This window comes from Heliangelus exortis, chromosome 3 (assembly GCF_036169615.1).
Source record: "Heliangelus exortis chromosome 3, bHelExo1.hap1, whole genome shotgun sequence".
Taxonomy (NCBI): Eukaryota; Metazoa; Chordata; class Aves; order Apodiformes; family Trochilidae; genus Heliangelus; species Heliangelus exortis.
Genome location: NC_092424.1, coordinates 21185522 through 21197761, shown reverse-complemented (window position 1 = coordinate 21197761; position 12240 = coordinate 21185522). Strand labels below are relative to the sequence as shown.

At 35.3% G+C, this 12240-nt stretch overlaps 1 protein-coding gene across 4 annotated transcripts in view; it reads left to right on the top strand.

Moving 5' to 3' along the window:
• UBR2 (ubiquitin protein ligase E3 component n-recognin 2) overlaps positions 1 to 12240 on the top strand; it is a 54178-nt gene that overhangs the window by 30562 nt on the left and 11376 nt on the right. For 2 of the 4 annotated variants that reach the window (XM_071739539.1, XM_071739540.1), the window contains exons 22-36: positions 577 to 629; positions 884 to 986; positions 1551 to 1599; positions 1955 to 2109; positions 4031 to 4133; positions 4852 to 4961; positions 5182 to 5262; positions 6017 to 6198; positions 6857 to 7056; positions 8292 to 8385; positions 9788 to 9949; positions 10245 to 10342; positions 10866 to 10938; positions 11745 to 11893; positions 11989 to 12044. In XM_071739539.1, the coding sequence (XP_071595640.1) occupies positions 577 to 629; positions 884 to 986; positions 1551 to 1599; positions 1955 to 2109; positions 4031 to 4133; positions 4852 to 4961; positions 5182 to 5262; positions 6017 to 6198; positions 6857 to 7056; positions 8292 to 8385; positions 9788 to 9949; positions 10245 to 10342; positions 10866 to 10938; positions 11745 to 11893; positions 11989 to 12044 (1668 nt within the window). Of the gene's footprint in view, positions 1 to 576; positions 630 to 883; positions 987 to 1550; positions 1600 to 1954; positions 2110 to 4030; positions 4134 to 4851; positions 4962 to 5181; positions 5269 to 6016; positions 6199 to 6856; positions 7057 to 8291; positions 8386 to 9787; positions 9950 to 10244; positions 10343 to 10865; positions 10939 to 11744; positions 11894 to 11988; positions 12045 to 12240 lie in introns of all 4 variants that reach the window. The other 2 variants (XM_071739538.1, XM_071739537.1) reach the window with 1 other exon arrangement.

The following is a 12240-nucleotide window of genomic DNA, read 5'->3' as shown; positions in this document are numbered from 1 at the left end:
AACTAGGATTTAAGCTAGAGTTCTAAATTGTATTGTCACTGAAATACTTTGGCCTGTTAGCTGCTGCTGATGTGCATTGCAGGAAGAGGATGGGAGTGGTAAAAGGTAATTTGTGTATGAATTAGTGTTTCATGTTCTACTGCTGCCGTTTGAGGTTGTTTTACCATTTTTCAGTGACTTGTCTTTTTAGCTATCCTATATTTATTTGATTTTAAAGGCTTAGAAACCAGACATTTTGACTGTGTATTTCTAAGATAAATTGAGCAAGCTAACTTAGAGGGCTTTGTTATGGTTGTATCCATGTTTATTATGACACTGTAAACCAGTAGATGTTAAGCACTTAAAATGGCATTATTTTTTAAAGATACTTTTTTGCAGAGATGGTCTTCTTGAATGTGTTTTCATGATACATGCTTCAGCATTCTCCTGAGTGTCAGTAAAATTTGTAGTAAAATTAGTTGTAGTAAAATTTGTTGTAAAATACATTAATTTACATGCTTATCTTGTATTGTATGTTATTTGTGTTTAATCCAAGAACTCCAGTAACAGACTGTGTTGTCTTTACACTCAATGTAGGAGAACAGAGAGACCGGAATGGAAAGTGTGATTGAAGAAGTGGCCTGTTTCAAGTATGCTTCCCTTTATTCTAATATTTCAGCTTTAAAAATGGAGTAGCTAAGTTAATGAAAATGGGAGAATAGACAGAAGGGTGCTGGGTCATGGGTTTGCTGATGTGCATAAGTCATAATAGTGTTACTTCATTTCTAGAATGCCTATTATGCAATGCTTTTCAGCTGTGCTAGTTAATCTTTTATGCTCAAAAGTCGATAACCAAGGAATATTAATTTTATGTATCCTGGTTTTTGGGTTTTTTTGTGTGTAGGAAACCTGGATTAACAGGCAGAGGGCTCTATGAACTAAAACCAGAATGTGCCAAGAACTTCAATCTGTATTTCTATCACTTCTCAAGGGCAGAGCAGTCAAAGGTACCTAGTAATTTGACTTTCTGGCTGTTGTTTCTTTTTTGGTTTACTTTTTTCCAGAGCTTTGTTCTGTGAATAAGTGTTACTAGATGGTTAAAAGTTACTTTTTAATAGTTAACTTAAATGAGAATGTTGACAAAATCAATGTAGAGTTTTGTGCTGATTTCTGTGCCACCGAATTCTGTGCCCTATACAGAGCAGCTGAAATCAGTGGAATTGCAGGAGGTTGTCTGTGGATTGTCTTAGGTCTTATTTTACTGAAAATGTTCAAACAGTCTGTGTTTTCACTTATGTTTATGGAAATTGCCATTTTAGTTCAGACTCCTCTGGCAGTTTTATGCAAGAGAAAGAATTCAGACTGGTTCAAAAAGATTAATTTTGAAAGTTCAGGATGTACTTGAGAAGTAGAATGTCAGATAAACTGAAAAGACAGGAAAGCTTTCTTTTGGTATTTAAGGCTGGCAAAAAGGGGGGAAAACCAATAAATAACAATAAAGTAGGAATGCTTTGTTATTAGTTTTATATTTGTACAGGTTTTGAGTAATAATGGCATCATTCTGCTTTCAGGCAGAGGAAGCACAAAGAAAGCTGAAAAGACAGAACAGAGAAGATACAGGTATTTCTCTTTTAGAGAAGGTGGGAAAAGGGGGGAGCATCTACAAAAATGTGTATTGCCCTGGCACCTACACTGTGTGTTGGGTTAGCCTGAGACTGGTGAAAATGTAGTCATTTCCCTCATGTCAAGCAGGAATTTGATCTGTCATGCTACCAGCCTTCAGAATGACTTATTCCTTTGGATTTTCTGTTACATTCAAGCCATGCTGAATGTTGCATTTGTCTGTAATACAATTTAGCAAGCAACTGTACACTGACCTGGGCTAAGCTGTTGAGGTGTTTTAAAGCCAGATTTTACATCAGTGTTGCAAATTTTAGAGATGCTGAACTGTCAAATGTACTAATTTCCCTTTCAGCACTTCCACCACCAGCTCTTCCTCCTTTCTGCCCACTTTTTGCAAGTCTGGTTAATATTCTGCAGTCTGATGTAATGCTGTGCATTATGGGAACTATACTGCAGTGGGCAGTAGAACACAATGGCTATGCCTGGTCAGAGGCCATGCTGCAAAGGGTATGTTTCCTTATTTAAAATTATGTTTATGCTAAACGAAGGAATATGTATTTTGGCATTTTAACATGGGTTTATAGATTTGGGTTGCTTACTTGTTATTTAACATAATCCAGAATACCCTGAATGAGAAATTAATAGTATTTTCTGATATACAAGACAAGGGAAACCCTTTTGTCTCCTGTGCAATTTATTTTTAAAATTGAATGAGAGATGGGTAATTTTCTGACACGATGCACACAAGGGAAGAATTCCACTTAAATCGGTTGAAACTGTGTTTACTGCAGTAGGTAACCAGCTTCTCTGAGTTGTTGCATATTGAGTAGAGCACATTGACTTTTTCTTGACATTCCTGTGCTTATTTAGCTTAGGCTATATCACTTCAGAAAAAAAAATCATAGATGTACAGCAAAGAATCTTCTAACATATCAGTTTGGGGAAACACAACTGGGCTGTTTCCTCCTCACTAAACCTGAAGAGTTGCAGTAGATTTTATTGTTTATGATGGTCACTCTCTGACGTGCAGGATGTAAATGGTGCACTGGCTCAAATGGCTATGGGTCAGGGCTGTTGGCTTAGTTTCCAAATCCAAAATTTTGAGAAATATTGATGGAATTTTTAATAATATCTTGAAATAAACCCCTAGCTCTGAAACTCCAATACTGATTTATTTTATTTTTTTTACGTATTGAGTTTCTATTACATTTTATAGCTAAGCTTTAATTAACTTAAGTAATACTGTATAACACAAAAAGGGGAAAAGAGAATAATGTTCAGTATTGTATATCACAACAAAAATTGAAGAATGTAGTTACATTTAGGTAATAGGAGAAAGCAAAGCTTTGGAATAACTGTTTCAATACAGTAGGATTTCGGTTTTGTTTTAATTTTTTTTAAACCAAACTAAAACCTACTCAGCCATTTGTGTATCTGTTTTTCTCCAAAATGTGTGATTCATCAGGGACCTATCATTTGCTCAGAAAGTGCTTTTCTGTTCACTGGTGCCATGCAGTTGAATTGCATCTTTCCCAAGTCAGTCACTCTCATCTCAGAGACACCATACAAAGGCTGACATAAAACATCTGTAAGAGATGACCCATATCTGATGAGATCTTGTTAGATAGATGTCATAAACTGAGGAAAAATTGACTGTTACTTATTAAAACAAAATTTAAAACCTTAAACACTCAAATGAGGTTTTATCACTTTTTCTGTAGATATTTTAGTTATCTTAGCCTTTTGCATTCCAGTTCTGATACAGATTTTCTGGAGATTATCCTTTCCTTACATGGGTTCAGTGTTGATTCCAGGCAGTCAGTAATACTTTTTGCCTAGAGCATCCTGCCAGTTTGTATGGGGAGGTTGATTCAGTGTGGCATATTTAGACCTCGTTGGTGAACTCTGTCATCTTTAAATTGCCATTCAGACTATTTTAGTTGCAAATAGGGCAATTTCAGTTTTTAAATTCAAGGAAATTGCAGCTTTTTACTAATCTAAAAGGTAACATTATTTTAAAATGCGCTTCTACTGTGTTAGAATAAATTCAGTTTATTAACTTGAACTTTTTGTCAGTTAAATTTTGTGTGTAAAATGGGTTTGAACTACTTCAGTACAGAGACTTGTTAAAATATCATGCAATTGCTAGTGAGCAAGATAAACAGCACTGACTTCTTACTCACTAGACAGGACAGGGAACAGAAAGATGAAGGTGATATTATGTTTCATTTATATGGCAAAGTTTCTAGAATTTGTAAAGAACACTGTTACTCCATTGTAATGGAGCTTTGAAATTACATGGAAATAACTTCAAAGCTATCCTTCCTATATAATTTTATTGTATGAATTCCTTGTCTCTTAGTGAATTACCCAAACTACATAAAGAGATCGTATTATTTAAAACTAAAATTGATATTTTTTTACCTAGGTTTTGCATCTGATTGGAATGGCACTACAAGAAGAAAAACATCATCTGGAGAATCTCACTGAGGAGAATGTTGTAACATTTTCCTTCACTCAGAAAATATCAAGTATGCCTTTCATTTCAAATGTGTAGCGAATTTTAAGTAACTGAAAGTGCCAGTATCTCATATTTTATTTTTCTGAAGCTTTATTTATCAGAAGAGCATATTTGTTATCTATCAAAATTTTACGAAGTTGGTGACACATATTTGCTTTTACATATGTATAGATTCTTGATGGTAGCAATACTAAAGGTGTTTTCTAGAGGAGAAATCCAGGAGTAATTGCCAGTAAATTGGATTCTTAGTATCTTTAAGTAGCATTTCAACAAAGATTGCTGTACATGATCAGATGTTATAATTGCAAAAATTGTAGTTCTGTTCCTAAGTGCTCTTACAACCTTGGCTCTTCTTTGCATCTTCTGAATAATGCCTCTAGAGTTGCTAAGATTCCTATTTAAAATTGGTGTGAAATAAAATATTGCAAGTTCTACATGTCAGGCTCCCACGATGAAAACAGCTAGGGAGCACGTACAGTACATTTGTCATGTAAGAAAATAGTCAGTGAGCAAGATTTCTAACAGCATTTCCTCTTAACTTTTCAGGACTTAGAGGGTGGTCATAAAAATGTTTGAGAAAGGAGGAGGGATGAAAAATATTTTGTCTTTTTTTTTAAGGAATTATTAATCTGATGAATATACACAAATGTTTTTTATGCTTTTAATGGTAGTGAATTATTAGTTTTCAGATAACAGTATAATCAATTATAATAATAATTTTTTCTCAGGACCAGGAGAGGCACCTAATAATTCCCCCAGTATACTAGCTATGCTAGAAACACTGCAAAATGCACCTCATCTGGAAGTGCACAAGGACATGATCAGATGGATACTGAAGGTAAATCTGTTTTATGTAACTGCTGAAAATCATGGAAAGAAGATTGTTGAAACTTTCTTAATTATACTGTAATGATTTCCTTATTCCCCATGTTGTTTTATTTTATCTACCTTTTGCCCTCTTCTGGAATTCAACTGCAGATTATGTGGCCAGCATTATTGTATACACAGTTACACTCACATGTCACAAATTCAGTGTGTGTTTGTTTGTTTTCTTACAGACTTTTAATACTATTAAGAAACTAAGAGAAAACTCTTCTACAACTCCTGTGGCTGAGACAGAAGGAAATATTATGGAGGAGGTAAAAGTAAGCTGTAGCAGTTAGCTGATCTGAACGGGTCTGGGTTGTGACTAGCAAAGAATTGTATTTCTAATTGCAGCTCTTAATCAATGTTGGGAAACCTCAGAGATTTCTGAACTTCTGTCTCAGCTTATAGATAAAGCCCATTTGTTTAAAAGACCAATTGAAAGAGTCCCTGGACTGTCTTAATTTCTTTATCTAATGTAGCCTCCAAATCATTTGCAAGTTTATTGCTTAGAACTGTAATACTGATCACAGCATTTAGTGATTCTGCTCTTCCCATAATTTCAGACTTCTTGGAAATTTGTTAAAAGAAATGGCCTCCTTGTATTTTTACTGTGCATGTCATTCCAGATAAGCTCTGCTGATTTGCTTATTTTTGGCATAATATTTAGATACTACACAAAGACTGGAGCACTGTAGTGCATTTAGGAATACAGCTGGTATGGAGGAGGAGCAGCAGCTTTAGAGACCTGTCACTTACCTTTTAATCTTATGAATGTTCAAAGGGAAGAAAAATACAAAATACAGGTAAAGGTTGAGAGGGAGAAATACCCTTCTGGATCTGCACTTCTCCCTGGCATTCAGCATGAGCTAAAGAAAAGAGGGCACAAAATAATTTTCTGGTAGACTTTTCTTTTTTCTTACAAGATTTTCATTGTTTGAAGTTTAGTACAAGTTACAAATAGCTGTAGCTAAAATAAATGGTTGCCACAAGATTTTAAAAATACCTGACTGAACAATATGATTTCAGAGTTCACGTGATAAAGACAAAGCTGAAAGGAAGCGAAAAGCGGAGATCGCCAGACTGCGCAGGGAAAAGATCATGGCCCAGATGTCTGAGATGCAACGGCACTTCATTAATGAAAATAAAGAGCTCTTTCAGCAAACTTTGGAAGAGCTAGATACTTCAAGCTCTGGAGTACATGAAAACAGGTGAAGGAATCTCACTTAAATTTTTTTCTCTACTCTTTACATCACGTTTTCCTATTGTCGCTGCTTCAGAAAGCCCTTTATTAGTCTTGATAGAAAACTGCTTGAAAATTTTTTAGACTAAGAAAGCAGCAGTAAGTGTAATGTTTCCCTTATCATTACTGTCAATGTGGTTGCCTAAATATTAGTGTCTCCCTCATCTCATCTCCATAGTGTTCAGCATAAACAAGCAAAGAGTTTTGCATATAAAATAATCCAGTAAATTATTAATAATACTGAGACAATGCTGTTAAACACTGTAAATTAGAAATGGCTTTTGTTGCTTGAGGATCTGGAAGAAAATCTGACTGTAGCTGGACTAATGATTTTGTGGGGAACAGAAATGTGTTTTGAGAATATGTCAGTTTTGTAAGGAATGGTGATGATGAAGAGCTGTGTTGAATTGGAATAGGGTATATTACTGGGAGGGTATGAATTTTTTCTGGAAAATAAAGTCCTGCATATCTGTTTTTGGGAATGTAAATATCAATGCCAAAACTTTTTTTTTTTGTCAGACTGTATTTATCATAAAACTAGAAAGCTCAGTAATTCTATTGAAATAATGATCTGATTGTTATGCTTTTCAAACAATTTGCTCACTAGTATTCTTTGAATATTTTAGCCCTGTAATTTCAGATGCAAAACTCACAGCTTTGGGACCAGAGCAAACTAGAGTAGCTGAACACAGACAGGTTGTTATGTGTATATTGTGTCAGGAGGAACAAGAAGTTAAAGTGGACAGCAGGGCTATGGTCTTGGCAGCATTTATTCAGCGATCAACTGTGTTGTCTAAAAACAGAAACAAAACTATTCCAGACCCTGGTAAGTATTACATGTTTATAGTTGTCTCTAAAATTAAATGATGTTGGAGTTGCTGTAACAGCTACAAACACTTTGAGACAGTAGCATGAGCTTATGTTAAGTCTATAACTGGAAGTGAATTCATTGTAATTGGTGGCAAAACTCTGATATTTTTAGTGAGGTGGAAATGTGGTTTTAAATTAATAATGCAAAATCACAGCAAAGTGTTATCTAAACATTCAGAGGGCTGGAGAACCTCCCCTATGAAGACAGGCTGAGGAAACTGGGAAGAGGCTCAGAGGTGACCTTATAGCAACCTTCCAGTATCTGAAGGGAGCCTACAGGAAAGCTGGGATAGGGCTTTTTTACACAGGTGTGTAGTGAGAGGACAAGAGCAAATGTATTCAAACTTGGAGAGGAGATTTAGGCTAGACATTAGGAAAAAAATTTTTTCTGTGAGGGTGGTGAGATGCTGGAACAAGTTGCCCAAGGAAGTTGTGGCTGCCCCCTCCCTGGAAGTGTTCAAGGCCAGGTTGGATGGGCCTTGAGCAACCTGATCTAGTGGAAGGTGTCCCTGCCTATGCAGGGGGTTGGAACTGGATAATCTTTAAGGACCCTTCCAACCCTAGCTATTCTATGATTCTTTGACAGCATTCTGACTTAGTACAAATGATTTGTAACCATTAAATAACACTTAAAGATTGGAAGTCTTTGTTCTTAAACTACACCTATAACATTATAGAGATAGGAGGCACAAGATACATGATTCCTTCTCAGTTGTATAATCTGAAATACCTCTTAGTGATAAGATCACTTACTAAACACACCACTTTTTGATCAATGGCATTGTTACAAAGGTTCCTTTGGTTTCTATATATGTAATACATAAACTTCTGCACTGAATCATTTTGCTCTCTGTTTGTGAAGATTCATGTTCTTAGACTGATTGTTTAATGGTACTAAACCACCAAAGATGCAGGTAGATATTGGGGAATTTTACCAGCCCCTAATGCCTTCAAAAACTTGGTTTGAAGTTTAAGTACAGTACATACATCCAAAACAAAATTAGACAGTACTTGTAGATGACCTGGACAGTTTAAATTGTTTCAGATAAGGAATGTTTTATGCTTCATCAAACAAGTTACACTGTTGTGATAGAGATTCAATAATGGTGCAAATGCAGTAATATTTTATCAAGAGTTAAGTCTTCTGATAAATGTTTATTTCAAAGTTGTTTTGTTTTATTTTAAATACAGAAAAGTATGACCCATTATTCATGCACCCAGACCTGTCATGTGGAACACACACAGGTAGCTGTGGACATATTATGCACGCCCATTGTTGGCAAAGGTAAAATACTGTATTTAAGTGTTTAGTCCTAGTACCATGTCATGCCATCAGTTTGCCTAATAGCACTAATATTAAGGGCAAAATTAATAATATGTAGGCAGCTTAAAAACAAAGGTCATGAAGTGATGAAAGCAACTTTCCGTTTAAAAAAAAAAAAAAGTCAAAATTGTTAAAATAAATACTGTAAACTTGTTCAAAATAATTTTCATTTACTCTGTCATCTGGGCAAGGAATTCAAATCCACACAGATCAAACTTCATTCCCTTTGAGTCTTTATGCATAATTCCCTGTGGTGCACAAATATCTGAACATGGAAGCCCATTTTTTTTGAGTTTTTGTAGTTCAATAATAGACATATTCGTGCTGCTTCTAGTGCTCTTTACTGAGGTTTTAAATAACAATGCATCCCTTGCACTCCCCATTCTTCCATCAAGTTTAGTTTGAACTATAAATACCTATGACCTACTTCAAGCTCATCTTCAACATAAATTCAATGTTATCTTTGGTTCTTAGGTGGTTTTTTTATAAAACCTTTGTCAGTTATTTTTGAGGAGGATAAGTGTGCACAGAGCTATGTGGTGCCAACGTCATATGGGAAATGCAAACCATTCAAGCCTCTGACTTTAATTAGACTCTTTCTTTGGTCTTTGCCCTGGCTCCTGAAGTGCCTGGTTTCAAATTCTGCCTAATGTGTGAAGACTATTAGGAGCTCCCGTAGATTCTGTGGGCATAACCATGTGCAGGTTTCATTTGTGGTTTTTGATATCACTGCTCTTTGAAGATGTGTTCATCTTCTTGTGTAGCTCATCTACAGACATGCGTGGTTGCCATTAACTCCTGGAGATGTCCTCCTGTATTTAGACCATTTTTGGGTCATTGTCATGCATTCTCTAAACCATTCCAGAGGCTTCTGGAATAGCCATTATGTTTAGCAAAGCTGTGAATTAAGTTCCTTATAAGATTCAAAGATCAGCCAACAGTTTTTCCTGTAGCAAAAGGAAACAGCTGCGCTGTTGTGGCCCATAATGGAACAACCACATGGATGATGTTCCATGGCATCTACCTTAAAATTTTATGTATAACGTAATAGTTATACATATTTTTTTAAATCCTTTCAACATTCTCTCTACCTCCCCCTCTCATTTTTTGCCTTCTTTTCCTAAATGGAAATTGCTGAACTTCAGACTTAAGTATGATTGTAACAGCCCAAATAACTTCAGCATATTGGAGAATTTTGGCTGTCAGTAACTGGGGATAGCCTGCAGTTTGTAATACTTAGTTAGAGGGTAGAGATTTTTCTTTCAGATAATTCTCTGAATAGTGTCTTAATAAGAGTTCATGAATTTATATGTTGAAGTAATGTTTTAATAATTTACCTCTAATATCCTTCTCTTTTGTAAAGGTATTTCGATGCTGTCCAAGCAAAAGAGCAACGAAGACAGCAAAGATTGAGAGTACACACAAGTTATGATGTAGAAAATGGTGAATTCCTGTGTCCACTTTGTGAATGCTTAAGCAACACTGTTATTCCTTTGCTTCCTCCACCCAGAATTTTTTCTAACAGGTATGTTTGCAGTTAAGGTAAAAAAATCTCAAACAAGACACATATCAAAAAAACTTTGTTTATTATGATGATGATGTTTTGGTAATCTGAAATGGATTCCCTGCCTCCTTATCTTAGTTTATTGACCTTCCTTGGTTATTCTGTAGAATGGACTTTAGAATTTGAAAGGATAGTAATGTGTAGGACCTGCAGCAAAAGAAATGAAGATATGAAAGTACGTGAACAACAGACTAGTTCTGTGTTTAGTTTATTCTTTACTAATGTGTGTATTCTGTTTACATGTATTTTCTGGCAGGTTAGACAGTTCAGGCCAACCCAACCTAGCTCAGTGGATCAAAACAGTATCCCAGCAAATAAAAGCACTGTATTTACTTCGAGATGAAGGCTGTGCAAGTAAGTCTGAGGAAATGCTTATATTTGTATGTGAGAATCATAGAATAATTTAGGTTGGAAAAGACACTTAAGGTTATCAAGTCCCAACCATTAACCTAGCACACTGCCAAGTCCACCACTAAACCATGTCTGTAAGCAACATGTCTACATGTCTTTTTAAATAATAATAAAAAAAAGATATTTTTCCCAATATCCAGTCTAAACCTCCCATGGCACAATTTGAAGCCTTTTCCTTGTATTATATCACTTGTGACTTGGGAAAGATACCAATACCCACCTCACTGCATCCTCCTTTCAGGTAGGAGTAAAGAGCAATCAAATCTCCCCTCAGCCTCCTTTTTCTCCAGACTAAACAACCCAGATCATGAAAAAGACCAAATATTATGGTCTGCCACAGTGCAGTTGGGAGCTGTTGGCAAGAGTAGCCTGGTATTTCAGGTTCTGATGATGTGCTCCTGCATCTTTTTATAATGTAAAATTTATAGGTGAATAATGGGTGTTTTATTACTTCTTGTTTGTGCAGGCAGTTCTGGTAATTCAGAAAAAATGGATCAGTTGCAATTACCTGAAGGATTTAGACCAGACTTCAAACCGAAGTATGTATTTACATCTTAAAGAAATCATTAAAACTTCATCATGAAATAGAAACATGAAAATAGAATACAATTCCTGTGCGATAAAGTTTCACTAATTAAGGCAAAAATTAGTTTTGCCTTAATTAGAAAAGTTTGTCCTATTATTATGATGGTATTGCAGTGCAACCCACAAGTAGTAAATAATGCAGTAGAATTTCAGAGATGGATGTAATGCATGGATGTGCTGAGATGATGCTTCTGTTGTATTAATTTCAGCACCAGGGTTTAGTTCCTTGTTACTTGTAACCAAATGAAGGACTCATTATTATAGTTGAGCTTTATGTGTAACACACTAAGACTATGAAATGGAGAATATGTTTATATATATATAATCTCAGGTACTCCAGTATTTTGTATTTGAGTCTTCTTCACTTGAGGTGAAAGTAATTAAATCGATGACATGGTACAGACGTTTATCAGCCAACTGCATACAAAAATGCAGGACACATCCCAGCTAATGGTAGCTTTTGCCATCATTCTCACACAGATCTTTTAATCTAGTCTTAACTGTATTATCTTTGAAGACTGAATATTCTTAGCTCTGGAAAATGAGGTCATTTCCAGTCAAATATACAAGAAATAATTGGAACCGTATCTGTCACAGAAAAGAGGTTACAGAATACCTGATCCAAAGAAAGATACTGGAGCTTTCACTTTATTTTAGAAATCCAGGTGTTCAGCTCTGGGGCGAATACTCATCATTAAAACTACTATGCTGCCAGTGGAGGAAAAAAAAAGGAATTAATAATACTTTTTCTTTGTTTCAGGAATCCTTATTCTGAGAGCATAAAAGAAATGTTGACAACTTTTGGTACAGCAACATACAAAGTAGGCTTGAAGGTTCACCCAAATGAGGAAGATCCACGTGTACCCATCATGTGCTGGGGTAGCTGTGCTTACACAATACAGACTATAGGTACTAATGTATTAATTTTGTTCCTTAATATGTGATTTTCAGAATTTAGTTACATTTACAGCATTGAAATATTTTGGTTGTGTTTCTTTTTACAGAACGAATTTTAGCTGATGATGATAAACTGTTATTTGGTAATTTACCTTGTCGACAGGTAAGGATCAAGTAGCAATTCCTTTCTGAATCAATGGAAAAAGAGGCAATCATGCTTCTTTAATGCTGAATATCTAAATTTTAAGAGTTTAGAGTTATTTGATAGTTCTAGTTCTTGGATTCCACTGTTTAATCAGTCAGTATAAGATTATTCATCTATGTAAAAATCAAATGTAGAAAACTATTGGTTTGGGTTT